This window comes from Opisthocomus hoazin, chromosome 4 (assembly GCF_030867145.1).
Source record: "Opisthocomus hoazin isolate bOpiHoa1 chromosome 4, bOpiHoa1.hap1, whole genome shotgun sequence".
NCBI lineage: Eukaryota > Metazoa > Chordata > Aves > Opisthocomiformes > Opisthocomidae > Opisthocomus > Opisthocomus hoazin.
This window is the reverse complement of record NC_134417.1, coordinates 10507582-10534007: the sequence shown is the minus strand read 5'-3', so window position 1 is coordinate 10534007 and position 26426 is coordinate 10507582. Positions and strand designations below refer to the sequence as shown.

The window sequence follows — 26426 nt, the reverse complement described above, 5'->3', positions numbered from 1 at the left end:
TGCTCTTCTCCCAGTCGGGAACGTTCAATCTCAGTGCTACAGCCAGCCAGAGGAGCAAGGAACGGCAGGGACTGCAAAACGATCCAGCAGAATTTACCGACCAAACGGTGACGCGCGTTCCTCACTAAACCTGACAGACCGTCACGCGAGCTGGTAACGCGGGCGGCACAGGCGCTGCCCTGAAAGCGTTCACCTCAGAGCCCACCCGCACCCCGCACCGCTCCGTCCTCGCCGCCCGCAGCCACCGCTTCCCGCCGAGCAGGCCTCCGCGGCCTCTTTCCAGGGCGGTGGCGGTACGCAGCCCCCCCGCATCCCCTCACGGGAGCCCCTCGGCTGGAAGGGCGGGAAGCCGCCCCGCCCGCCGGGGCCGCCGCCACGCTGTGCTTCCCCTTCGCACCTGAGCCGGGCCGTGAGGCAGTGCCCTGTGCAGGGGCCTCCTCGCCTTTGCCCATCCCGCCTGGCAGCGGCGCAGGGGTAACGGAACCTCGCCTCGGCCTGTCTAGGAGGTACCTGACGCGGGCGAGCCGTACCACTTTGAAGACGATGAATTCACCTTTCCTTCCTCACAGCTGGCCAAGGCCGAAAGGCAGCGCGCTGGCAGACGGGGCCCGGGAGTTCAGCCCCGCTCTACGGGAATCCCGCGCCACCGTCCCGCCGCCGCAGCCCCTCCGCCCCGCGCTCACTCACCTCAGCCGCCGCGGCGCGGCCCGCCCAGAGCAGGGCAAGCAGCAGCAGCAGCGGGGCCAGGCGGCCGCGGCAGCCGCTGCCGGCCATCCCCGCGCTCGGCGCTCCCTGCGCGGCGTCCCGCGGAGCTCGGCCAGGGGCGCTCAGACTCTGCCCCCAGCCCGCCCGCGGCTTTTGGCCGCGGGACTGCAGCTTCGCACCCGCTTCGGAGCTCCCGGCGCCCTGGGGTGGGGACAGGGGCCGGGGCGGGGCCGCCTGGGCCACCCCTCTCCTCCCCTCTCCTCTCCCCCCCGCGTCTCCTGCCTCGGGCACCACCGGCAGCCGCCGTCCGTCCGTGCGGCCATGGAGTGAGCGAGGAGTCGGGGGCTTTCCCGCCTGGGAGCTGAGGTGAGCGCCGCGGAGGGGTGGCCCCGGGCGGCGGTACCTGGCGCTCGTCGCGCCCAGCCTCGGCGCCTGCCGGGGGTAGGCAGCTCGCCGAGGGGCAGACCCGTCCCGGGACAGCTGGAGGTGTCCCCGGTTACCGGGCTGTCTCCGACCCCCGCCCGCTTCTCCCGCGCTGCCGTGAGGGCGCAGGCGGTGCGAGCGGGGACGGGACCCGCCCGGGGCGGGGTGGGCTGGGCTGGGCTGGGCTGTATCGCCCCAGCGGGGCGAAGGGGCCGGTTAAACCGAGGCGGGGGCGAGGCGGGAGGCGGTAGTGCGGGGTGCGTGAGTCGGGGGAGCCGGGCCCGCAGCGCCGTCCCGCCGCTGCCCGGGCATGACCCGAGCGCTGCGCTGCCAGCAGCGCTGTCCTGGCCCGCTGGCGCTGGCTGAACGGGACAGCGGAGAGCGAGAGTCCTAGAGGGGACACCGCGCTGCCGCCGCACGGATGTAAATCGGCGAGAAGTGTTTCTGCCCGGGCTTTCCACGCAGCTTAGCACGGTACAGAGGTTTTCTGAATGGAAGTGTGATTCGTGAAGCGTTGGCAACATGCAAAGTTTGTCACATTTATGTTATTGACAGAAGTACTGCATGTCCCATGGAACACCTCGCCAAATAAAGGGCTGTGCTGAGATGGTGCAGGCTCAGGTAGTACGTTGGCCAGGCCGGCTGCAGTGACCATGCCTTATCCGTAGTGTTTGTGAATGCTGCGTAGGACATCCTGCGTTGCAGGTTCCATTAAGCACTACAAGTGACACAGAAAAAGCCTAACTACACAACAATACAATATATGTATATAAATCTATTTAGGGCTACTCAAAAGATACAAAACTAAAGCCTGTCGTGAGCATAAAGCTAACCAGGGTTGTGTAAAATAGCTGTTTTTTACAGGCATGAGAGTAGAGACTACTGTCAACGCCCTATGAAATCCGCTGTGAAAGCTAGTTAGTAGAGGCTGCTTTTCCCAAAAGTTTGCTACTAGCAGCAAGAGTGCATCTCTGGAAGAGCAGAGCTATATATTCAGTGTCAAAGATCTTGTACATCATCACAGACATTATCACCTTGGCTGTAAAATCTCAAGGATCAGTGAGAACAAGCTGGCGGTTATAGAGGGAAAGGGAAAAAAAATCCCATTTTCAAGCCAGACTGATGGTGACCACGCAGAGGAACTGATGCATTTTATTTGTCCGATTCCTAAACCTCTTGACTGTAACAGTGCTACATTTTTTACACAGGAATACTATAAGGACAAAAATGGGGTCTATAGTTGTTTAACATTAGAAGAACTGGTGTTAGGTAGCAGAGACAGGAGGTAGCAGAGACTTATTTACACAAAAGGGAAAAAAGGTGCAAGAATCTCTGAGGCAGCAAGGTCAGAGCAAGCAAGACTACAGTGGAAGAGAGTGGTCAGTCCTCAGAAATGATGCAAATTCAGATGCAGGATGAACAGTATAAGTCTCACTGAGTAAAGAAGATAGTACTTAAAAGGAGAGCTCTTGAATACTAGGCCCAAGAAATACTGGAAGAAACAGAAGAAAGCACACAAACCACGATAAGGAGAAATAAATGAATATATGCAGGACAAAGATATTGAGTCAGTTTCCAAATGATGAAAAACTTGTGTGGAAATTTCAAAAAAAGTCAGCATGCTTAAAGAAAAGATGAGAAAGTGCTAACAAGCGAGATGCAACGGGAAGACAGCATTTAAAAAAAAGTCCTCTTCAAGCCCAGTCTTATCCCAGTACCACCTATTTCACTGACGTTGAGCAGCTGGATGGCAGTTGTGTGTGTTATAGTTAAGAAACAGCAAGTAATGTTGCCTTGTGAGATTGTAGTACAAAAGCGTAGATGCCTGTATGTGAGTTTCTAGGACAGGTAAGTGACTTCAGAGTAGCATTGAGCTGGAGCAAAGGTAAGATCAGCCACTGATGTTATCTCTGCTGCTTGTTGCTACCATAACTGATGGCATCCATCCAAAGAAAGTCTATGAAACCTTGATGCAGATTCTGTTGCTGATACTGCTGTAGTCCACAATATCTTCAGAGAGCTACAAACTCGGAGAGATGGTGTTGTCTAGTAAAACAGCTGGCCAGGCAGGCTTAACATCAGTTGTGCCAAAATGTATACCTGCAGCTGCCTGTAGTGGTACTTTACTGAAAAAACACTAGTGCATGAACAACAGAGAGGTCAACATTAATACTGGAAAGCAATTGAAATCTGCAACAAATTAAAGTTTGTTTTTTTCACAGTAATTGATATTTAATGATTTTAGCTTTGATTTTGTTTCCTCAGTTCTCTATGGTAAAACAGGGATAACAGTATTTTCTCTTTTTACAGATAAGGACTATTTTTGTGGGAAACATTACAGTTGTACAAACCTAGTATAAAGTACAAAGTTTCACAGGACACTGTAAAAGAAAAAAACAGGGCTTAAGGAAAAGAATGAGAAGAGTATGGAATATATCCATCGTGAATGAGGCAGAAGTCCTATGGAAAACAGCATATGTGTTCTTGTACTTAAATTGACTATCCTAATCATATGCATAGAAGAACTACATTAACATTGGGCACACAGCCCTAATTTTTACTTCCTGACTTCTGAATCCTTGACTTTGCAACTTCAATGGTCTTGTTACACATGATGTTGATTTATTTGGATGTAATAAGAATGTAGTTAGGGCTGCTCTAATTTTTTATACCTCAATAACTGTAGCAGTGTGTCTGCCTCAAACTATGTCTCATGTCCTGTGGTCTTATTTTGTCAGAGTCCCCAGGAATAAACTGTCTTCCTTCTTGGTCCTTGTCTAGAAACTAAACACCTAGGCTATGTTATAGTGCCAGCTTTTCCCCCTCTGGCTTTTGAGAATTTTATGAGCTGAGGTTTGGTTATACTTGTATGAAACCTGTTCCTTTGGTGGTTTTCAGCATGTTGTTCTGGGGTATTTTATATTCTTTCGAATTAGGTATTTTCTTGAGGTAACTTGTGATTACTTCATAACATAAAGGATGAGATCAGTTTGATATATCAATCTAAATAACACTTTGTAGTCCTTATATTATTGCACTGGCTGCTGAACACTTCGAACTATAGGAAGCTTGTTCAGAAAATGATGAGTTTTTGATAGCCATGACGAAACAGCAAGCAGAGTGGTTTAAGTCTTTTACTCATGCATTAAGTATGATTTCAAACTGTGTCAATGGGTTGGATCAAAATGGATTTTAATTTGAAAACAAAAGGTTTTCTGCCAATACAAAGCAAATGTACCAAATTTCAATAGAAGCTGTTTGGATATTTAAATAGCAAGATGGATAATGGGCAACAGAAACAAATTTCTGCAAGTCTAACACTTTATAACAGGCTTGGATTTTCCATTTAAGGCAATCTGTCCCTGCAGTATTTTATTGCCTTATAATCTTGCTTATAATATTTATGTTATTAATGTAAAAAATCAGTGAGGTAGGAACGTTATTGGAATATTATGTTATTACTAAGAGTGACGGAGTTTGTTGTTTTTTTTTTATAGATGGGCAGTTGGGGCACAGAAAGAAACTAAGAATTTGGCAGATGAATGAAGTACTGTACAGTACACATAGAATGTGTTCTTGCAGCATGGATTGGCTGCCCTCGGGCTATATATTCATTAGTTAGTGCGTGGTAGCTTACAAAGTCTCTTCTTCAGATTGCGGGATATGGATATACTCTGCATACCCATAGGAGTCAATATGATTTATAGATTAGTTCTGGTTAGAAAGATGTTAATAGAAAGCAAGACAGTAATGTTTCAGGAACTGTACAATCATTTGTTTTACAAAGAAAAGATAGCTGCTTGTTGCTGAACAACTATCAGAGAGCATCCAGTTTGCTGCAGGTTCACGTCCGTGCTCCTTTCTCAGTAAGTGATTGTCTGTGCTTACTCAGGAGACTTCTCCAAAGGATGCGAACCCCTGTCAATTCACTCTAGTTAATCTCCCCACATTTGGAAGACTACAACACTAAAAAATAAAAGCCTGTGGTAATCTGTCTGTCCTAGGAAAAGCCTAGCCTCTTAAATCCTCAGTTTGAAATAACTACCATGAATCATTTGCAAGGTGTGCCTTATTACAAAGGATTACAGCTGTTTTCTTATTTGGGGGATGTAAAAGTTTGCACAGGAGCTAGCCATTTCTCTGGATTTGTGAAGCTTGATCTTACAGAAAGGTTGGTGCAGCACATTTGCACATAAAACTGCATATATGCTGTTGGACCTAAGTCAGAGGTCACAGATGCACTGTGTAGTTAATTTATGGGCTGACTGGAACTGTAGAGGCCTCTGGTCAGTCCTGCACTTAAGGCTTCTAGCTCCCTAAATTCTGGCAAAAGCTGTGGAAAGAATGGCCTAAATAGAAAGTTAAAAAAATCTAGGTAACGTTTCCAATGATTGTGATCTGTCCATGCATATGAGTAGAACTCCTGAGCTGAAAATGCATATGGCTTATTCTGCATTCGGAGTAGTCCTCCTTTGCTCAAATGTGCACACAGACTCTAGTCCAGCCCAGTTTGCAGACGACACTGTCTTGAAAGTATAGCAAATATTGTCTTGATTTTATTTTATAAGTTCATTATGTCTTTACCATAGACAAGTGTCACTTTTTTTTTAATGCCTTTAGCTAAAATGGTGGATATGATAACTTTTTAAGAAATAATGATACAAGATGCTCTTTGCTCATTATTTCAAGCACTGAGTGAAGACTGTCTCTTTGCTAGGCTGAAATCTTGTACCTTTTTTATGTTGATTTGTAATTTCACGTATAGTCCCCTTGAAATAACTGGATTGCTGATAAAATAAGGCCTGAATAGGAATAATATAATGTAGTGCACACATAAAGCTGTGCAGTATGACATATGTAAATGGTTAAGACATATTTTGGTTATCTGGTAATTATTCATGTTTGTACATCAGATGTATATTTTAATATAAACAGGTTCAGAGGGGAAAACAACAACAGTATGGAATAGTGTTTATAGACCATCCACAAACAGAAGGAAAGAGAAGACCTGCTGTTTAAAAAAAAAAAAAGAGAAAAAGTGCTGCATATACAGATCCTCGAACAGTGTGAATGGCATTAACAAAGGATTCGTTTGAACGGATTGAGTGGCTTATCACAGCTGCCTGGTGAGTTTTACAGATCACTAATTTTTTTAACTACAGTCACTGAGATACAGTCTTAGCTATGAATTTAACAGTAATAAGAAATCAACAGTTAAATGATTTGTAGCCTGTCTTAAATTTGATAAGCCTGTATTTTATTTTATATAATTTATTTTATTTGAAATTGATTGCTGGTCTATAAGTTTATACCATTTAAATTTCAGGTACTACACTATTTAAATGGTAGGAAACAGGAACTGTAGTTCTGAGTGTGTTTTAAGAGGAAAGATATTCCTACATTCTAGTGATGAACATATTTGGAGAAGAAAAAGTAATGACCAAATCAAACCTGAATGCCCGTCCCAGAATAATTTTGCAGATGAGGGAGAATTATTAAAGGGCATGAGGAAAACTGTTAGACACTATGATGAAAATACCTGCTAGCAGCTGTGGCAGGAGTTCTTTCTGGAGGAAGATGATCCTCAGAAGATTAGGATCAGCGTGGCCTGGAATTTTCAGAGTGGTGTATGGGATCAATGATTCCATCTCTGTAATATCTTCTAGGAAAAGTCAATGCAATTTTCCTTCTTGCTTGAGGTCTTTATTAAACTTCATGCACCAGGCTCTTTAGGAATGTGAAATTATGCTTTTCTAGCTGGGAACCTGTCCCATCAAATGTACCTTGCGTGAACCTGACTCCCTCGCTGCTAGGCTGTCTTCATGGCACTAATATGCCTGAACACTCTCCAGTGTCCTTCATGTTTATTTGGTTTGTGCAAACCTATGCTGCTTGCTATTCAGATGTTCCCTAATGTAGCAGCCTTCTATCCCAGCCATCTCTCCAAATAGCTCTTCTTGCCTTTTTTCTGCATTATTTGTGAATGACTTACCTCTAACTGTCTTGTGCTGATTTCAGTACATAGGCAAAGTCTGTCTGGCTTCAGGAGGCAGGGATTTTGAAATGACAGAGAACGATCTGGCAAACACGTGTCTGCTGTATATGACTGGAAAAGGGTGAGACTGCAGCGCTATCATCAAGAACAGCATCATCAGATTTCCATTTCAGTTGTTCAAGGGCTTCATGAGAACTTGGCATTTTCATAACTCACACCTGGCCAACGTTGATATGGCAAAAAGTATTTACAGAGGCTGTCTGCAAGTTCAGAAGGTTAGAAGCAAAGATGGCCTTAAATTAGTAACAGTCACAGCACAAACTGATGCTATTGTCTGCTACCTCACGGAATTGTTCCTGTGAAGTTAAATCTTTTCTACACAAACTTGTTTGATGCATTAAAGGATGAATTATTGGGGTGCACAAAGCTTCTCCACCATTTACTGCTGTAGCTGTTTATCCGGCAGTCCCACATTGTTTAATCAGTCCTTTGTTTCTCATTTAGCAAGAGACAGTATGAGCTTACTTCTGATTATTTTCACAAATATTTTGTTTCTGTAAAATCTGTGTATTTGAAAAAAAGTAGCAGGCAACATAGGTTTAAAAACTATATAGAGTAAATGTACATAAATGGCTAAAATATGTTAAATATGTCAGTATTGAATTCATCAGTAGATATCAGTGTATATACATAGTTAATTTATGCATGCAGAATTTGACTGTGTGGGACTGTAGAGGTCTTTGGTCAGTCCTGAGTCTGAATCTGTGAATAATTAATAATCAGGGAGAATAATCATGTCTTTGCTGGCACAGTTCTTAGTGCTCCAAAGAGCTGGCCATGTGAATAACAAAGAAAAAATACAGGTATCAACCTCTCAATAGGACTTTGGGAAGTTCACTAAATGCCTGAATGTTTGCACAGTTGGAGTAATTTTGGTACAGGCTTCACTATAGCCTAGAGAATAATACACAGCAGTCTATATGTTGTGGCCATATCTAATTTATCATTTCATATAATGAGTGAGCAACTTAGTTGTCATTAATAATAATGTCAATATTAATAATAATTAATAATAATGCTTATTTCCTGTATTGCTGCAGAAATTTGGGGTTACCTTTTTTTTTACTTTATCCTCTTTTTTGCATGTGGAAATCATAAAATACATGATTTCAGCTTTATAATCTGTCGTTAGCAATGGTTGGCATAGAGCTGGACTTCCCCAGCAGCTGCTCTGGAATCATGTGGCTATTTTGAGTGCGGCTTTGCTTCCTGCGTTCTCCCATTCTGTCTCCAAGTGAAAGAAAACAGCACCAGCTAACTTATTTTGTGGCAGATGCAGATCACCTCCATCTCTGCTCAGTCTTCACCCCATGGTATCTGTGGAGGTGCAGAAATCTGTCCGGAATTGTTTCTCTCTGACCATTCCTAATTGTGGAATTGGAAATAGGTTACAAAGGGGAAGTTACAAGGATGTTTACATAGCTTATTCATGCCTATCTGTTTGTACTCAGTCTCACAAATCCAAGAAGACAAATATATATGGCATGTGCTGACCATTTTTTGATGGTGCATACACCTTATAAATATACTCTTTTACTAAATAATCACCCCTAACAGGACTTAATCATGTGTACACACTTCTTACTTTTTAAAGGCTATATTTCTGTGAAGGTTAGATGTTGGGAGTTTAGTTTTAATTTAGCTTTCTCCTTCTTTTAAATCAGGTGGCTGCTGATTGTTTTTTCAGCACAAGAAATTGATGGGGTAAGTGACATTGATATTTACTTTAGACAGGTGATAGATAGGATGGTAAAGTTTGAAGAAGTAACACTACATACACCAAAAAGACCTATAGTTCTATGGGAAAACTGTGATGTTTCTTTTCAGTGTTTCTGCAGTTCTCACTTTGCTTTCTGTTCCTGTTGCTCAGCTTAACTATTTTGTAATTGTCTCCTTTGGATTCTTCTAGATGCCTTTGGAAAGCTGCATGTAAAGAAACCTCTCTCGTGCACTGAGTTTGTCTCCTTCCTCATGAAGTCCCTTCAATGAGTCTACATTATAGTGTATATTATACTTATTCTAGCTTTCAAGCCCTTCTCTGTATGTTAGCCTCACTCTTAAACTGGTCTCCCTGCACATTCACATCTCTCTGAAGCCAAAATTTCACATTTAATATAGTCTCAATATCTACTTTATTTTCCTCTCTGTACTATCCTCCATGTTAACCTTATGTTTGGAATGCCCTCACTGAAACTTCTTTCAAGTATGTCATCTGTTTCTTTCAAATATTTAAAAGCTCTTTTTTGTTGTTTTTTTCTCCTAAAGTCATCCCTTTTTTGTTGAATTGTTGAACACTGCAGTATTTAAAAAAAAAAAAGTGTTAAATTAAAACAAAGGGTAACAGCTTACATGTTATTAGAAACTTGCATTCCATTGACATTCCAGTAGAGGCAAGCTTTTAATAACTAGATGAGGGACTGGTGTGGAGTAGATTAGTAATTTCATGGGAAATCCAGTGTGTGAAAGAGAAGCAGTCTGTGAAAGAGACCATCATACCATCTTGTTCTGAGGTTTCGGAGTACCAGATATTCTAAAAATTCTGTAGATAGAAAGAACAGAATTTTTCCTCCTTATCTAATATTTGTCAGTGTTTTCTCTTTGAAAAATTGAAGTTTGAGCCTATTGTGTTCTGGTGGATGTTAACACCAGTAACAAAACAATGTTGACCTTGATAAAAATCAAATCCACGCTGAGCAAATATTTTCATGTTATCACTGTTTACTTGTTTACCTAAATAATTCTTAAACCTTTTAAGTCCTTGTCATCCTTTTCGAAACCACTTTGATAATTTACACAATTTTGCTGAAAAAATAATGTCACCTAGTGGGCATTCCAACCACCTAAGTGAGTTTGTAAATACATATGGTGTGTATAACTGGTATATGTTTAATACTACACTTTAGGAAATAGAAAAGAACAATAAAATCATGTTCACTTACCACACAATAAATTACTGAATTTATATTTTGTTGTGTTGTAGTTTCTCCTCGAATATTTTTTTTTCTCATTGCAATTCGATGAAACAAAGTAGTCACTTCTTTGCTGTTAAGAGGACAATGATGGAAAGTTTTAATACAAGGAATAAGTAAATTAATGGAGGGTAATGCAGAATTATGCCATGCACATACTTCTTTTTTCATTTAATAGACAAGAAATAAATACAAGGCTTTATCGCTGAGCAGCCTTGTTGCTCTTCAGCCTGTTTTGACTTATGTCATTTAATAGTAGTTAAACAATCTCCTAACCTAATGTGATGGGTTGCAAATTTCACATTATTCCAAATTGAATTCTGACTCTTTTAAAATATTTCCTTAGTTGTGTTTAGCTGTAATATTTAGCATTACTTAACATAACTTGCAGGTAACATCTTTCACCTACTACAGCAACAGTAATAAGCTTTTGCTTATTGCCTGTACTTTGCCAGAATGTTTATGCTGATGAGAGATCCAAAAAGGTTGGGAGGATTTTAAATGTAGTACTAATGTGTGTATTCTATTAAGCAAGCATTGTGAAAGGTTCATATATGTCAAGCTGAAGACCTACACAATATTGTTCGGTTTTGGGCCCCTCACTACAAGAAAGACATTGAGTTGCTGGAGCGTGTCCAGAGAAGGGCAATGAGGCTGGTGAGGGGTCTGGAGAACAAGTCTTGTGAGGAGCGGCTTAGGGAACTGGGCCTGTTTAGTCTGGAGAAGAGGCGGCTGAGGGGGGACCTTATTGCTCTCTACAACTACCTGAAAGGAGGGTGTAGTGAGGCAGGCGTTGATTTCTCCCAACTAACTAGCAATACGACAAGAGGCAATGGCTTCATGTTGCATTAGATTTTAGGAAAAATTTCTTTACTGAAAGAGTGGTCAGACATTGGAATAGGCTGCCCAGGGAGGTGGTGGAGTCATCATCCCTGGAGGTGTTCAAAAAACGTGTAGAGGTGGCCCTTTGGGATATGGTTGCATTCAGTTGATGGTTGGACTTGATGATACTAGAGGTTTTTTCCAACCTATGATTCTATGATTCTGGTATTTGCTACCATGCCATTTCTTCATCAGCAGGAAATTGCCCTGTGGGTATGCAAGGGCAGACAAATCTTTTGCCTTAAAAGTCATCTAATTGGACAATATGTCCAGCTGAAAATATTTGATGATGTGATTGTTGTCTGCTCCATATTAATACATCCATAAACTTTTAATTTTTAGGGAGGATATGCATATATTGACCCATGTGGTGGACAGGATTGTTCAGTTTGCCGGTGCTTTGCAGAAAAAGGATCAAGAGTAAGTGATGATTAGACCTAATGATAGTTACTGTTGTAAATACTGCTCATTTTGTGCACATTGCTTTTCTTTAAAATCAATATGGTTGACATATATCAATAAATCAATATTCAGACATAAACAAGTCTCTGAATATAGCAAACTAGCATAATTCTCTTACTGGTACGAAGTACTGCTGTCATCCAAGGAAGTTAAGATTGTAAACAGGTTTGCTGGTAAATTAGATTTGTAATAATCGTGGTGCCTTTTTTCTGCTAAGGATTCTTTGAGATCAATCTAGTAGTTAGATAAAGGTCATTCTTAATATATATTAAGTTTAGAAATCTATGCTTGTTTTCTACTAGGTTGGTTAAAAGAGAAAGTCTATGCCATTTACTAGTTTTATGAGAAAGGAGGTGTTTCTTATTTGGGTTAGGTGATTCTGAAAAAGCTTGCAGACTTTTTATTTTACTAGCTTGATGCACTAAGTATGAAAAAAACCTGAATTGTCTTTACCTTATAAATGATTATAAAACATTCAATGAAGCCAAGGCATTTTCTTATTATACACTAAAATTAGCAACTGTGCATGTTGTTATTCGTCAATTGAAATATGGTCCAGTGATTACTAGTTTGTTATCTTGGATGTTTTTTCTCAAAATACATATGTCTATAGTGATAGCAAACAATTTAAATGTTATATGAGAAATGACTAATTTATGTACACATCCTCATTATTGAACAACTGAAAAATTGCCAGTTAGTGATGAAAATTGTTTTCTTTCAAAGTACTGATGTTAAAGTTTAGGGTTAGAAAGCTTGAATGTGGTGGATCAGTTTTTAGAAGAGCTGCATGTCTGATTTTTTTGTGTACAACCTGAGTTGCCACAAAAGCAAGATGCACCTTTTCCTTCCTGTGCTTCTGCAGCTAGCCACATGCTTTGTTGGGTCATGATCACTGCCCTGGTGTCCTTGGATCCTATCCTAATCCTCCAGGATTATGTCTATACGAAAGTCCCCCATGCTGTAGCATTTTCATAATAGGGGCGTAGGATGTGTCTATCTCTGTAACACTGTGTTAACAAAAGGGCATCCCAGGAAAAGTATTTTGACTAGCAGCATTGCAGTGTCTCTCAGTGCTACTGAATAGATTGTTTTGGATACCAAAACCCTGATCTGAAGTGCCATTTAAAAACAACTGACTTTGAAACTAGAGGGAATTTCCCTGATTCTGGTTGTCTCTCAGTTGCCTGGAAGTTCTAAATTACATGGCCATAATCAGTCAATAATAAATACTCATTGAAATCATAGTGGCTTTTTCCTGAGCTGTCCTCCCCACCACAGGTAAGCTGAACTATGATTCATGCAGTTGCAGTTAGTTTTCTAAATACTTCCAACGATATAGACCTAAGTGCCAAATAGAAGTGTAATAAATTCTTCAAAATAAATTCAGTTGTGCAAATGTAAGTCTGAGAATGGTATTGTTTTCTGAAACAGCTCTGAAATACATATACACACTGACGGATAAAATCTCTCCAATATAATATGAATTTATATCTCATGCAATCATTTCTGTTAATCAATATGCAAGAATTAGAAGTACTTATCAGAGGCTACACAAAATATAGCTTAACTAAACACCACTTCAGATAGATATATTTTCTATACTAAGGTATGGTGATGAATTATTTTCCATAGGATTTCTTAATCTTTTTTAAATTCTACAATCCTGTTGATTTCTAAACTTTGCTGTGTTCTGCCTTTACACTATGACACACTAACTTTGCTTTCCTAGCTTTTGTGGAGACTACCCATGACAAAACAAAAGATTTGTTTATCTTATTGTTAGCTTCCTAGAATGCAAAACATCTGCTTTATCTGCTTTTGTGTCTGAAACCTGCTCCCAGGCTGGTTCCACAAAGTTTTGTATCTTCCTTAATCCTGTCTTTAAAGTGCAGGAAACAAATAATTGTTGAAAGCCTCTAGCATTGTGCAGTATGTAAGCCTAAAATGTCAGAAGTGTACAATTTATTAAATAATCCTTCTCTGTAAAGAAGTTGAGATAAGGGCAACAGTATAAATTTTGTTGCCTAGCACCATATTTTTTCCCTTTTCACTAGCTAGCACAGGCTAGCTGTCAAAATTAAGGATGAGGTGGCCTCCTCAGCAAACACTTGCTGAAAGCACAAAAAGATTCTAGAAAATTCACGTATGTGCTGGCAAAAGGGAATGGAACAATAATGTCATCCAGACCAGCTGAAAAGCCAACCTTAGCCCTCCAAGGTAACAAGTCTTTATTCAGACCTGTTAAAACAGCTGCAGCATCAGGGGCTATTGCAGAGGCTGAATGAGAAAGACAGCATCTGGATGAGCTACATCAGTATATGTATTGAGTTACACTGATATATGTAGACCAGTCCACCTATTTTTTTTTTTTTCTTTATTTTTTAGTCTCTTTTACCACAGGGAATCAGATGTAGGGTATTTCTCTCATAATCTTCCATTGGACATGGTAATCTAAGAATTACAGGGGAGCAAGGGCAAATTGTCTCATTATTCTTCTGCTAAGGTATCATTTATGTTAGAAACACACAAGGTCAGACCTATTATGAATTGATTAAACATGTTATTCAAACTCTTCCAAGAACTGCAACCAAATCCTTCATTAGACTAGCTGGGGCATGACCATTCATGTGTTATTCTGTATCTTTGTTGTTGTCTGAATACTTCCAAATAGAGTTCCAGTTTCAATGGAAAGTTTCTGTTAACTTTTATTTCCCTTAAAAAGTGCACTGGGGGACAAACTATTTAGCAAAGTGCATTATTTTTAATACACCTGGTGTAATGCATAGGAATTATTATCCATAGGAAAGATGCTCATTGTATCATGATGTTGACTTTGTGCTAGATAGATGTCATAGGTCCAACTTACAAGTGATAGTCTAACATCTGAGTAAGAACCTAAGCAGTTTGTTTCACACATTGCTAATGGTCACTTCCCTACATCCTCCTCCACACAGTAATGAAAGGGAGATTTTCAGAGAAGTCGGAATGTCTATCTGCTGATAAAACAGCAGTTCTATAGTTTCAAAGTTAAGGTGTGCCCATCTGATAAGGGTTCCACTTTGTCAGCAGACTGTGAGGAAAATATTGTTGCTAGTTTCATTTGAGGGGTTTTTGTTGACGTATGAAACACTATGATTGGTATTTGATGACATTGCCATTTTACAGATTTTAGAATGTTACCTTCCTTTTTAGACTTTCAGTGGAAGCATTGCCCACTGGAAATTTAGCTAGTAAAGTGAACAAACAGGTTATTTCTCTATTTGGAGCAGACTTATAGTCAATCCATAACAAAGATTTCTTCTAATATTAAGGCAGAACAAAAGTCTTAGAGCTAGTATAAATCACCTTTGTTTATTTGTAATTACCAGCGACAAGTGAAGTGTATTTACATTTTGTAAACCGAAAACCATTGTAAGCTGCGTATGACATAACTATAGCCCTTGTACTTCACATCTCTTCACTAAAATAGTAAAAAAAATAAGAGAATAGACACATAAAATTAAACTCCTAAATATATTTAGGTTTATGAGTAAAGTAGAATGGCTGTCAGGAGTGTGGTATACTCTGAACTTTCCATAGGAAAGTAGGACCTCAAATCTTGCCCCACTGTTTTTGGCATAATGACCTTTCTTTCTCTACATATTTTTGAATGCAGTCTAAGTATGATTAGTTAAAGCTATGGTTACCAGGACAGTGTAAGAAAACTGTGCAGCTGACTGAATGCAATGGGAATTAAGACTTTGTCTTCTAGTTGTCCATTTGAAAATATTTTAATTGTCAACATAGAAAGCCTTCTTCCTTGTAAGTGGATAAGATAATTGAGATTTTAGCTAGAGAAAAAATGACTATGGGAGTAAGGAAAGAAAATTGCTACGGCCATACTTGAATGTATCAAAATTGGGCAAGTTGGAACAAAAGTAGAAGCAAATAGCTGAACTTTTATTTAATATTTATGTAAAACCAGTATACTTATGCATTGCTTGCTATATTGGGTTTTAGAAGAGCTTGCATACCTGTTGTTTTTTATTTCTCTTAATCTTAGATAACTCTGTGCTATAAACAGATTTGCACTACTATTCATTAGCAAGAAATCACTGTCTGAAAAAACATTCTGGTCACTATTGCTAGTAGTCTGTCCCATTCTGATACTATTACAGTTGTCCACATCGCAATGAAGGTTTGACTTCTGTTTGATTAGGACTACAGCCTTGTTGGAAGTAGTTTTGCATTATACTATTTATCTCTTGATCTCATGTCACAACTGAAAAGGACTCTTTCTTCCATGGGACACCATTAAACTGTGCTGTTAAATTTCTTCGCGCATATTGTGTGCTACTGTGCATATTCATTTAAGAACTATAGAACAGATAAATGAAGGGTAAAAGTGATTAGTGAAAGTATATACACCAGTAAGCGTTCTACATGATCCTTGGTGCCAGCCTAGAACAACCAAGACTGTCTCCTGCCTCTTGTTTCCCAGTCAAGATGAAGCAAACAGCAACTTCATTGTTTCAGATTTTTTCCCCCTCTTCCTCTTTGGTGTCCCATAAAGTCCATGATTTTAAATTTCTCCTCATATGAAGCCTTTCCTCCGTTTCCCCCTCTTTCTCTAACTTGGGAAGTCCTTTCCTTGATAACTCCTGCAGTGTTGTATCGGAAGCCTCCAAAAATGCTGGCTACTCTAACAGAATTTAGATAGTTAAAAAAATATGTTTGCAGTTAGCACTGACCGATTGTAAACCTGTCCTGTGCCAACCCCGGAGTTTGATCCCATTCAATTCCTTTGGCTTTGTTTATAGAGTTAAGTAGATTTAGAAAGCAAGCGTCTATTCATGACCCAACCTGATCTAGCCTCTATGAGATCATGTGAATGCCTGGAGCAAAGTGAATAATAAATATAACTCAGCAAGACCGATTTTCATTCTTTTGCAGATGAAGTGAGTGGCCTATTTTCATACTAGTGTAGGAGAGAACCTAGCAAACAGAAAGCTAAGAGGGAGGCCTCACATTTTCTGGCATATGAGGTGTAAGGAGTAAGCATTCACAAAGAGATGCTAAGTCAGTTGGTTGTCACAGGTAAGTTAGAAAGTCAGCTGATGTATACTTCAGAGCAGTGGAGTAGAAATGGTGGAATTTAACTCTGTAGTAGATCTGCCTTCTGGCATCGCTTCTCTTGTAACATCTCCCTAAGAGATCTTGTGGGTTGTCACATCTCCCTCGTAGACCCTGAGGGTTAACTGAGTCCAATTTACAGCACAGTGTAAACATATTTAAGATTCACTAACTGGGAAACTGCAAATTCTGGTTTGGGGAGTAAGAGGCATTTATTAAATCACACTTTTTTGCATGTCAGTATGCAATGGCAGTCTGTCATTCGCATGGAATATCCAGCACTTGCATTTGAATTTTCAAGCCGCACACTCAGGAAATCAGTATGTAAAATCCATCTGTTGGACCTCAAATACATGTGCTTGGTTGAATCCACTATCAGAGATGTACACATTCGCATCTGAAATCCAGATCTCTCCCACTATTTGCCTCATACTTGCTGATTATTTTTCCCAGTATATTAGCTATGATACAGTTTTAAAATAGAAGTTACACATTTCAATAGTATTTCTATTGCATTTCACTTACATTTGCTAAGAACCATGGAAGAACAGACCTAGAGAAATGAGACCCCTAGATCTGTTTCTGAAGCAGACCACACTTTTTTTTATAACTGGGCAGAGCAGTAGGTGATTCTCTGGCTCCAGAAGTTAGGATTTGAACTGGTAGGGAATGGAGCCTGCTTACCAGAATGTGGAATAGGAACAGGATCACTCCGTTCTCCTTACTGTAAGGTCCTTTTGAGGCTGTTCTTCATATACAACGTCCAGCTACAGCATCTGTAAATTAGCATTTTTCATATTAGACGTGTTTCCAAATTTTTCAAAAGTATTGATCTTGTTAAATTATCCCTCCTTTTGTTCTTGAGCATCTTTCTTTCATTAATACTTTTGGTTCCCCTGTCCCACCACACTAAAAATAGTGTTTTTCTCAGTTGCTGCAGATTGGCAAGCTTTTCCACATCAGGCAAGACAAAACTCTACAAAATCATTCTTTTTCATAGATTTGAATCAACCAAAAATTGCCAGTCAGTGACTTGTTTCAATAAAATGAATCAGAGCAACAGTCAATTTTATTAGCTAATCTGATGTTAATTATTTGTGGTCTACAACGCTCTTATTTGCGGTTCTGTGCTTTCAACCAATAACTGTAACTCAAAGTTTCAGTGCCAAATTATCTCTTGTTCAGTGTTTATTTAACACGACAGTGACACCCACTGGCTTCTTGGATACTTTTTCTTTTCATGGTTGCACAGGGTTAAAACACGAAACAAAGTACACCATGAAAAATGTTTTCAGCACTGCACTGTGATTTGCTGTGCTTCAGTGAAGTATTACTGTGAATACTCAGCTGCATCATCAGGTACTATGTTCCTGTAGCGTAGTGGATCATTGAAAAATACGATAAAAGAGCCCAGAATTTTCCAGTAGTTTGCAGCATGATCCAGATGCTGAGAAAGTCAAGCACTAGGAGTTACTATTGCATTTAATTGACTCAAAATCTGACTGTAAAAATAAGTTATTTAATACTGAAAAGTCGTTATGCGATCTGCTGTTTCTGAACAAACCGAGAATAAAGTACGTGCCATATACTCGTCTGACACTCACTGTTTAACCCACAGTCACAGAAAAATTTGCTCTATTAAGGACAAGAGAGTAGATTTAATGCCAAGTTGTGTGCTTTCTGAGATTTATGTCATCTTCATAAAGTTAATACTTAGAAGATTTATTTTGGAGCCTTGACTTACAGTGAAAACGGTTTTGGTGCCAGTCCTACACAGTTTCAGTGGAGGAGTGAAAACTTCCCGGAATGGAAACCCCTACAGGCCCTAGAAGCTGTGACTCTGCTGTGTAATAGACCTGTTCTTCCAAAAGGGGAGAGGACATGGGTGGAGCTTAGGGTAGGGGCAGATACTCCCACCTCATTAAGCAAATTACAAAAGAAAACATCTGTCTGCAAATGCCTTTGTGTGCGTTCCTCTCTTGCCCCCAAACTGCTCTACTTTCCTCCCTTTCTCTGTCCTGCTGCTGGTAAAATGAGAAAGACTGGTTACAACCCAGAGTCTAGTGCAGAATGAAAAAGAGGAACTGTATTATTTGCCTACAGTCTGATTCTGTGGAGTTGCTGGGCATTTTCATTTTTGTTCATCTGAACAGAAGGGGAATGCATTTCACATATCACTGGTACATCCACATAGCCTGTAGCACAGGATACTGTCCTAATTGAAGACAATAACTAGACTTCTTTTGACTTTATCAATAATGAGAAACAAGACAGAATTCACTCTTAATAGCATGAACCTTTTTTTTTTTTTATTTCCAGTTAAGAATCCTTTAAAATACTGTGCTTTCAGGCAATGAAGTGCTCAGAGCACTCTAAAAATCAGGTGCTCTTTGGTGTCTCAGGCAACCAAAAAAAGTAATTCCAAATAACCTTGCCATTGCCTTTTCGGAACAGTAATAAATGCTTTGCTGCATGATTCTGAAGTATTTGCAGTCTTAGTCTTAGGAAGCATACTTAATTAAAAAAATATAGTCTAGTTTTGTCAAAAGTCAGTTTCTTATTGCAGGTCAAGCCCAGGATACGCTAAAATAACACACCATAGTCTTGGCATGGGTAGTTCCTGACCTAGACAATTAACAAGGCATTGAAATCCTAAAGGAATTTATTGGCATGAGATGGCAGAGCAGGCATAATATTCTGTTCATTTTAACTGAGCTAATTTGTCATTTCCACATGAGCATGACTACCTTCATCCTCTTTATTTGTACAGCTGTCCTGAGACTGTAATGCTGTGGTAGTCACATTGGATGGGCACAAATAATAGATGTGATAATAGATGTTATGACATGGTATCAGTTTGGTCTTAACAAAGCTCCCAGTCATTATCAGTCTTTGAGCTGAAAGAGAGAGAGACAATCCACCAGCTTCACATGGCATGCTAAAGTTGTATCAGCTGTCAAACCTATTGTGAATTCTGAATTCAGTGATTCTGTTCTATGACTTTACTACCTCCTACTGAAGACATAAACCATGGAGTCAATAATATTCACAGGGTAGCAACTAGCGAAGACGTTTTATCAGCCAAAAGGACTACATGTCCTGAAAGTGTTTATTGCTTAAGTATGATAGATAATTACCACAGAATTCATACAGTGTCTCATCTTTTTTTGTGAGTACTATCAAAATCATGTTTCTTCAACTGTCCAAAGGATATGATATGATTTGAAAATTATGTCTGTCAACTCTTGAATGCAGAGTGTATACACTATGAATTAAAAATATTAAAGTTCTTGCAGAAACTTGTCAACAAAATGCATTATTAAGACAAAGGCATTAAAGCATTGGTAAGAAATATCTTGTCTTTTTTTTGCTGCTGCTGAGTGTTGCATTTTGCATGGTAACAGCTAGTTCAGTGTACTAAAAACCTTACCACTTCCAGTAGAGTGAATGGTTGAAACAGTTGCATTTTACCATATTATTAATCTTATTCATTTAATTTTTATTATACTCAAAATTATGCTTTAATTAAAATGGTTGTCCAGTCTTTTTTTTATCAACTGTTTAAAGGGTGTGATAGCTGCTTTCAGAGTACTTCAATGAATAAATTCAGTTTTACAACAGATGATGTGCAAGGCACTGCCAATAGACAGGCTGCAATTGTTCATGCAAACAAATACTCAAATTAAACACCCAGAATCCTGACTGTCCATACATTGTTAACAAGTATACACAATCAGCAGATTTTAATACTAGTAGCCTTTAATTTGCATAATATTTTACGCTGCTCAAATTACGGTATCAAGAAAATTGTAATTGTTTCTGAAGACGACATGTTGATTCTGCCCTGGAATTTTTGCCAGGGACTTCACTAGAAGCAAGATCAAGGTTAAAGTGAGAGGAGCCACTAAAGACAAATGGAACATGAGTTGTATGAGGATACTTTTTCAGGTAGTCCTTATTTGTAAGTGCAGGACTTCTGGACTAAATTCCTGTTCGTAGGTGGTGGTGATCCAGTCCTCCTTCCAGTACAGTGTAAGCCTATAGTATATTCCTGTTCCAAGCATGTAGTGAGTTACCTTCTCATTACTCTGTTTCCTTGCTGATTTGATTGGATGATGCATACCATATATTTCTTCACTTCATGTCCAACTGTCAAATCACACTGATTTTACTGACTTATTTTAAAAGACAAATATAGACTAAATAAAAAGAAAAAATGGTTTAGCTCCCTGCTTGCAATTCGCAAGAAAAGATTTTGTTCAGTCTGGTGAAATGTTTACACTGAGAAGCAAGAAATTCAGTTCTGTTGCTTCAACATAATTTGAATCCTGAAGCTAACATATCTGCTTACAGTCACCTTTGATTTCTGTAATTTTGTTTTTCTTCAATCCTTTCGTAGAAATAAACGTATGGTCTTGTAATTTTTGTGAATGGAGGTTGTACTGAAATAGCCTTTACCGCCCTCAAGTGGTCTTAGAGCCATATGCTTTTCTTGGCAATGCACAGGGCTCCATTTTGCTCTGTTTTTTCATAATGTGGTATAATTGATCGATGAATTCTGAAAAGAAAGCAAAACGCGCTTCAGTGGGGAAAGAAAACAAATCATAGCTGAACGAAGATAATGATACAGAATGAAAAAAATGAGTAAGAGAAATAAAGACCTGTCAATACATAGATTTTGTAGGATGAAAGTGTAGACGGCTCCCATGTGAAGTCTGATTAGAAAGCTTGCTTTATTCAGCACTTTGAATCTATGATTTAAGAGTTGTTTAGCAGCGCAGAGCAAAAACTGCCACAAATCCAAAACAACTCCACACCAAGGGTATAGACTGAAAAATCCAGTTGGCTTGGGAAGTATTTTTACTTCAGGAGAATATATATTATGTTGGAAAAGTTAGCAGAGAAACACGGAGATGGTCTGTATGGTACCGTAGGTACAGATACTCAATTTGGAGCTATTTATAGATAAGTGACATTCTGCAACCTCCCAAACCATTTTAACACAATCTATTAAAATTGATACTTTCTGTGAATGTGTTGATTAATAACTATCTTTTTCTGCAGGAAACTTCACAACTTTTAAATAAGGCATTAAGATCTGAGAGTGAGGATGGAAGATAAGTCAGCTAGAAAAGCTTAAGATAATTAGCATATAGTGTGACTTAGGAGGAGGGAACTCTGACAATTTGTTCTAATTGTGTACAAAGTCCCTTTGTCTAAAATGAGCCATCACTTCTCTGGTGGCAAAAATATGATGCTCAGTGGAGTCTTTTGCTTGCAGAAGGTGATACTTATATTGGTAGAGCCAGGAAGACTTGTAGCTTATCCCAGGCATCTCAGAGAGGTGGTGCTGGAGACCTGATGAAGGTGAAAAGAAATTACCAACTTGAGCAAGCTGTTAAATTTGAAGGTCATGTTCCTATAGCATTTAATGCATGGAACAGATCTGCAGACTGTACAGCAAGCCGTTTTGGATCATGAATATGCATACATTGTAAGCCTTGTTTTCTCTACACAGTCATCTCCAAAATGCTGCCTGCTGTGAGGTTTACAGCAGTACTCATTCACTTGGACTCTTTTCAGGGTCAGCCTGGTGAGCTGGGAGCTCAAGGTCCCATTGGGTCCTTGGGATCTACAGGACCAGCTGGTCTGCCAGGGGAAAAAGGAAGAAGAGGTGAGAATGGGCAGCCTGGGCCAGCTGGAGAAAAAGGTGATAAGGTAGGAAACACCATAGACAGTTCTTTTAGGTGTATACAGTATGTGATGTTAAATATTGGCAAGTGAAACAGAACCTGAATGATCAAAACACATTTGCTAAACTATACTCTTCCTCACACAAAATTCTCACTGAAATTAATTACAGCTTTCTTTGAAAAAGTGTTTCAGGGGTTTTTTCTGGGGATTGCAAAATTAGAATTGTCAGAAAATATAAAATAAAACGAAACAGACCCAGTCTCTGATTGTTATATACCATGTCATTCTCCTTAACCTCAAAGAGGACTGTGGGAAGGAATGTGGAGCTGGAGGGAGGAGTATTGTGTTTTTAAAAGTGCTGTACATTAACAGAATTTTATTACCACCTATGAAGCATAAATTGCAGTCCAGGTCTGTATCTTTCATAGCTGTACAATCCCTGTGCTTGGTTATTGGTACTTAATATTTGTTTTAATGGTCTAATTCCACTGATCTGAGTGGATGACTGAAATCACTAATGTCAGTTAAGCACTGTAAATAGAAATCGTGCTGCTGGTATTATCAAAACAGGAGCAGGGCTGTGAAATTACATACAGAATTATTTTATAATTTATAGGCAACTTCCCCTTCTCTGTCATTTTATAATCTTTGCAGAATGAATGAGTATGAAAGTTAAACATTTGTTGCCTGCTGTACCATCTGTTACACGGGTAGCTATTGGCACTAGTCTCCTGCTAAGCCCACGTAACTTTTTTCAGATACTTATTTCTGACAATTATGGCTTTTGATTCATATTTCGAACAAGATGGATTCTTGTTTCTTGCTATATAGTATCACATATTCTTGTTTTTCATGCTTTTTAAGACTTAATGACCTTGGCAACTTTGTTTTTTCATGTCACCTGTTTTTAGGGCCCAACTGGAGTCCCAGGATTTCCTGGTTTAGATGGTGTTCCTGTATGTATTGAATGAATATTGCTTTATAAAAATTACAGTTTCTATAAGTCATAGCAAGTCTTCTAATAGAATAACACACTCAATAATTTTTTTGGCTTTATACCTATTGATATCATGTCACCTACAGAATCACATGTTTTGCAGCAAAGCCAGGTTAACTTCAACTGTGTTTACTATTGATAACAGACCCCACAAAATCCCAATGAGGCAAGTACATAATTTTCATGCAGGAGTGGGTCAGTGAAGGTAGAGACTAGCCCATGTCCGTTGCAGCATGTGTCAGTGCTAAACAATGAATTTATTTTCCTCAGGCTGTATAGCAGGCTGTAGTTGCTGGCTGCGTTCTTAACATCTCTGAAAGCATCTCAAATGATGTACTGTTTTCTGTTCAAACATTCTGATTTTTGTTTTTAGTCCTTTTGCGGGAAAAAAAGCAACCACCGAGTCCAATAATTTTAACTTGAATAGGAACTGAAGAAGGAAAGTGGGTCCTAAATATGTTTTTATAAGCATGTGATTATATATTTTTCTGAATGTCTGTTCAGCGTGGAATTCAGTGTGGTAAAAGAAGGATAATATCTCTTAAATACAGTATTTGAAAAGTGCTGTTTATTCGAACTGAATCCCTATGCTATTATTAGTTTCCTATGGATCAAATAAAGTTAAAATGTTGAATTTTGAAAGTGAAAACAGAACCAGAAACTGAGTGGGTGTCTTAGCATCTGCTTGTCAGCTGTCCACACTTGACAATGGGACTGTTGCCAGAAGGTCTGTATAATTTAGAGGTTGCAAGGCCAAAACTTAACACAAAAAAGAGGCGCTCCCAAGAAATGTGTATTCTCTTCGTGAAAAATGTTAATTAAAGAACAGCGTCCACGAATTGGGACGAAGAACCTTAAAGATAGGAAGAAGGTAAAATTGATAAAAATATTTCAGGCAAATAGTCAGGATACTTTCCTGATGATTTTTCAGATCCCCCCTCCAAAAAAAAGGGTTAAAATTACTGTTTGTTCCTTAAAAAAATGTTTAATTCTGTGAATATAATTTTTCCTCAAATAGAAAGATCATTCCAAGGGAAATCTCACTGTTTCTATTGTCTAGTGTCTTAATTTGCAATAGAACTAACCCCTATCTGGACATTGGTTAGTTCTTGCTACATTAGAAAATCACTTCCTCAATTCTTGAATGCGTAGTCTCAATCTCCGTGATTAGTGTATGGTTGAGTCAAACTGTGTCCTGTTTTTCCTAGTTTTATCCTATCAATAAGCCTGCTTGAGATCACTTTGTGTATTTCTTCAGCTTTTCTTTACAGCAATAAGAAAGATTATTGTCAGAGGACTGGAGCTTTCTCTCAGAAGATAGCATGTTACTTTTTGACTCAAGTGAGAGCTCAGTCTGGCCCTCTTAGCCAGTGCTGTCCCTGTTATATTTGCACTGCATCAAAGAACAAGATGTAAAATACTTACATGATTTGTTATACGCAAAAAAAAATTCTATTGATTGCAGTAGAGAACATTTCTAATGCAAAGAGTATGAAGCTAGGACCACTGTGAGATATCCTCTGTTTCAGATCTATTTGTTTCTGAACTGTTCTGTTAATTTAAGATGTAATTCCCTATTTATCATGGTGTATCTCTTATAAATATTAAACTGTCTTTCAGGGATTACCAGGAAGTGAAGGACCCAGGGGCAAACGTGGTTTAGATGGCTGCAATGGCTCGAGAGGAGATCCAGGATTTCCAGGCGAAAATGGTTATATGGGACCAAGAGGTCCTTATGTACGTGAAAGGCATTCCTACTGTCTATGTATACTGGATATGTACATTTTCTCTCCAGGCCAACAGCTCTTAAAATGAAAGGAGTTTCAGACTATGGCACTTGGCACTATGGCATTTTGTGCTTTACACTGCACAATGAATTTCCAGGCATTCTTGCTAAGGTTAATGGGAGTGAAGGACACTTGGTACCATAACAGATTAAGTTTAAGCTTGAATGTGAAATAAGTTCCTGTATCCTTGAAGTGTATATGTCTACCTGGAGAGTTAAACTCTGCTTTGTATGCCCAGTATGTAACCACACCAAAGCTAATACCATTTCATGGAAGTACAACTGAGAAGGAGTAGCTTGAAAGCATCACACCATTTATCAATACTTGAAATTTCTTAAAAGCCTTAATAGTAGGGACATACCTGAGATGCATTAGCAAGAAGTGGAAACTTCAACAAATCTAAGTCCTGTAACACTGGAAGATTTTTAGTGGTTGATCACACAAATATATTAGTAGATCTCTTCCAAAATCATGCTCTTACAGCTTCATGTGCCATTCATGACTGCTCTGTGCACACCTAATCTTGCCTGGGTGTTTATCTGTATACATAGAGATCATTTCAGTTAAAATGTTCAAAATTAGCACTTCAATATTGCTTACTTTTGCTTTTAAAATGGAAAGCATTTTTTATTTGTTTAAACAGTTGTGTTAGCAGTGCTCTTCTAAGGAAGATAAAACACAGACTCATGTCACTAAGGGATATAAATTACTGTAGCTCCAAGGAAATTTTGGTGAACAGATCTAGTCCCCAGTCTTTGACTTTTCATGGAAACAAGTTTTAGTTCTGAATGACTAACAGCTGATTAGTTGGTCTAAGAGCTCCCCTGAAATGTTCTAAATAAAACAATAAAAACAACTGCAATTTACATGAAAAGTCAAATATGTTTAGTAGGAGCTAAACAAGATGCGGGTTCAGCCATAGGGAATCAAAAAATGTGCAGTGAGTGCCAGAGTGAAAAGATGTTATAAAAAATACACCTACTAGAAAAATCATACAATTTCAGTCTTGGACCTGTAATAAATGCTATGAAATACACAGTGTGATAAAAAACATGATAATAACCTCATTTGTTATACCTCTCAAAGTAACTCGTTAACCCTCCAAACGGCAAAATGACTTCTGCTCAAATTCTAATTTTACCTGTATTTTCTTACTTCTTATGGGTTTCAAAATAGAGTTTTGCCTTTTATAATTAGCCAAATGACAGAAAGGAAAAATGAAACATGAGACAAATTACAGCATAATACCTCCCAATTCCAGGAGCATACTCTTTGGCAGGCCTAGAAAAGTATTTGCAACCTACAAAGCGTGAAAGACACAATAGGCATGTAGCCTT

General features: G+C 39.2%; 2 protein-coding genes across 2 annotated transcripts in view; one reads left to right on the top strand and one right to left on the bottom strand.

Moving 5' to 3' along the window:
* The window catches only part of COL4A3 (collagen type IV alpha 3 chain), a 69465-nt gene extending 69013 nt beyond the window's left edge, over window positions 1-452 (bottom strand). The window contains exon 1 of the mRNA XM_075417857.1: window positions 219-452. Coding sequence (XP_075273972.1) covers window positions 219-452 — 234 coding nt within the window. The remainder of the gene's footprint in view (window positions 1-218) is intronic.
* A 5737-nt stretch (window positions 453-6189) lies between these two features.
* Window positions 6190-26426, top strand: part of COL4A4 (collagen type IV alpha 4 chain) — a 73885-nt gene continuing 53648 nt past the window's right edge. Inside the window, exons 1-6 of the mRNA XM_075417321.1 lie at window positions 6190-6254; window positions 8848-8887; window positions 11377-11454; window positions 22195-22329; window positions 23217-23261; window positions 24923-25039. Coding sequence (XP_075273436.1) covers window positions 6199-6254; window positions 8848-8887; window positions 11377-11454; window positions 22195-22329; window positions 23217-23261; window positions 24923-25039 — 471 coding nt within the window. The 5' untranslated portion in view covers window positions 6190-6198. The remainder of the gene's footprint in view (window positions 6255-8847; window positions 8888-11376; window positions 11455-22194; window positions 22330-23216; window positions 23262-24922; window positions 25040-26426) is intronic.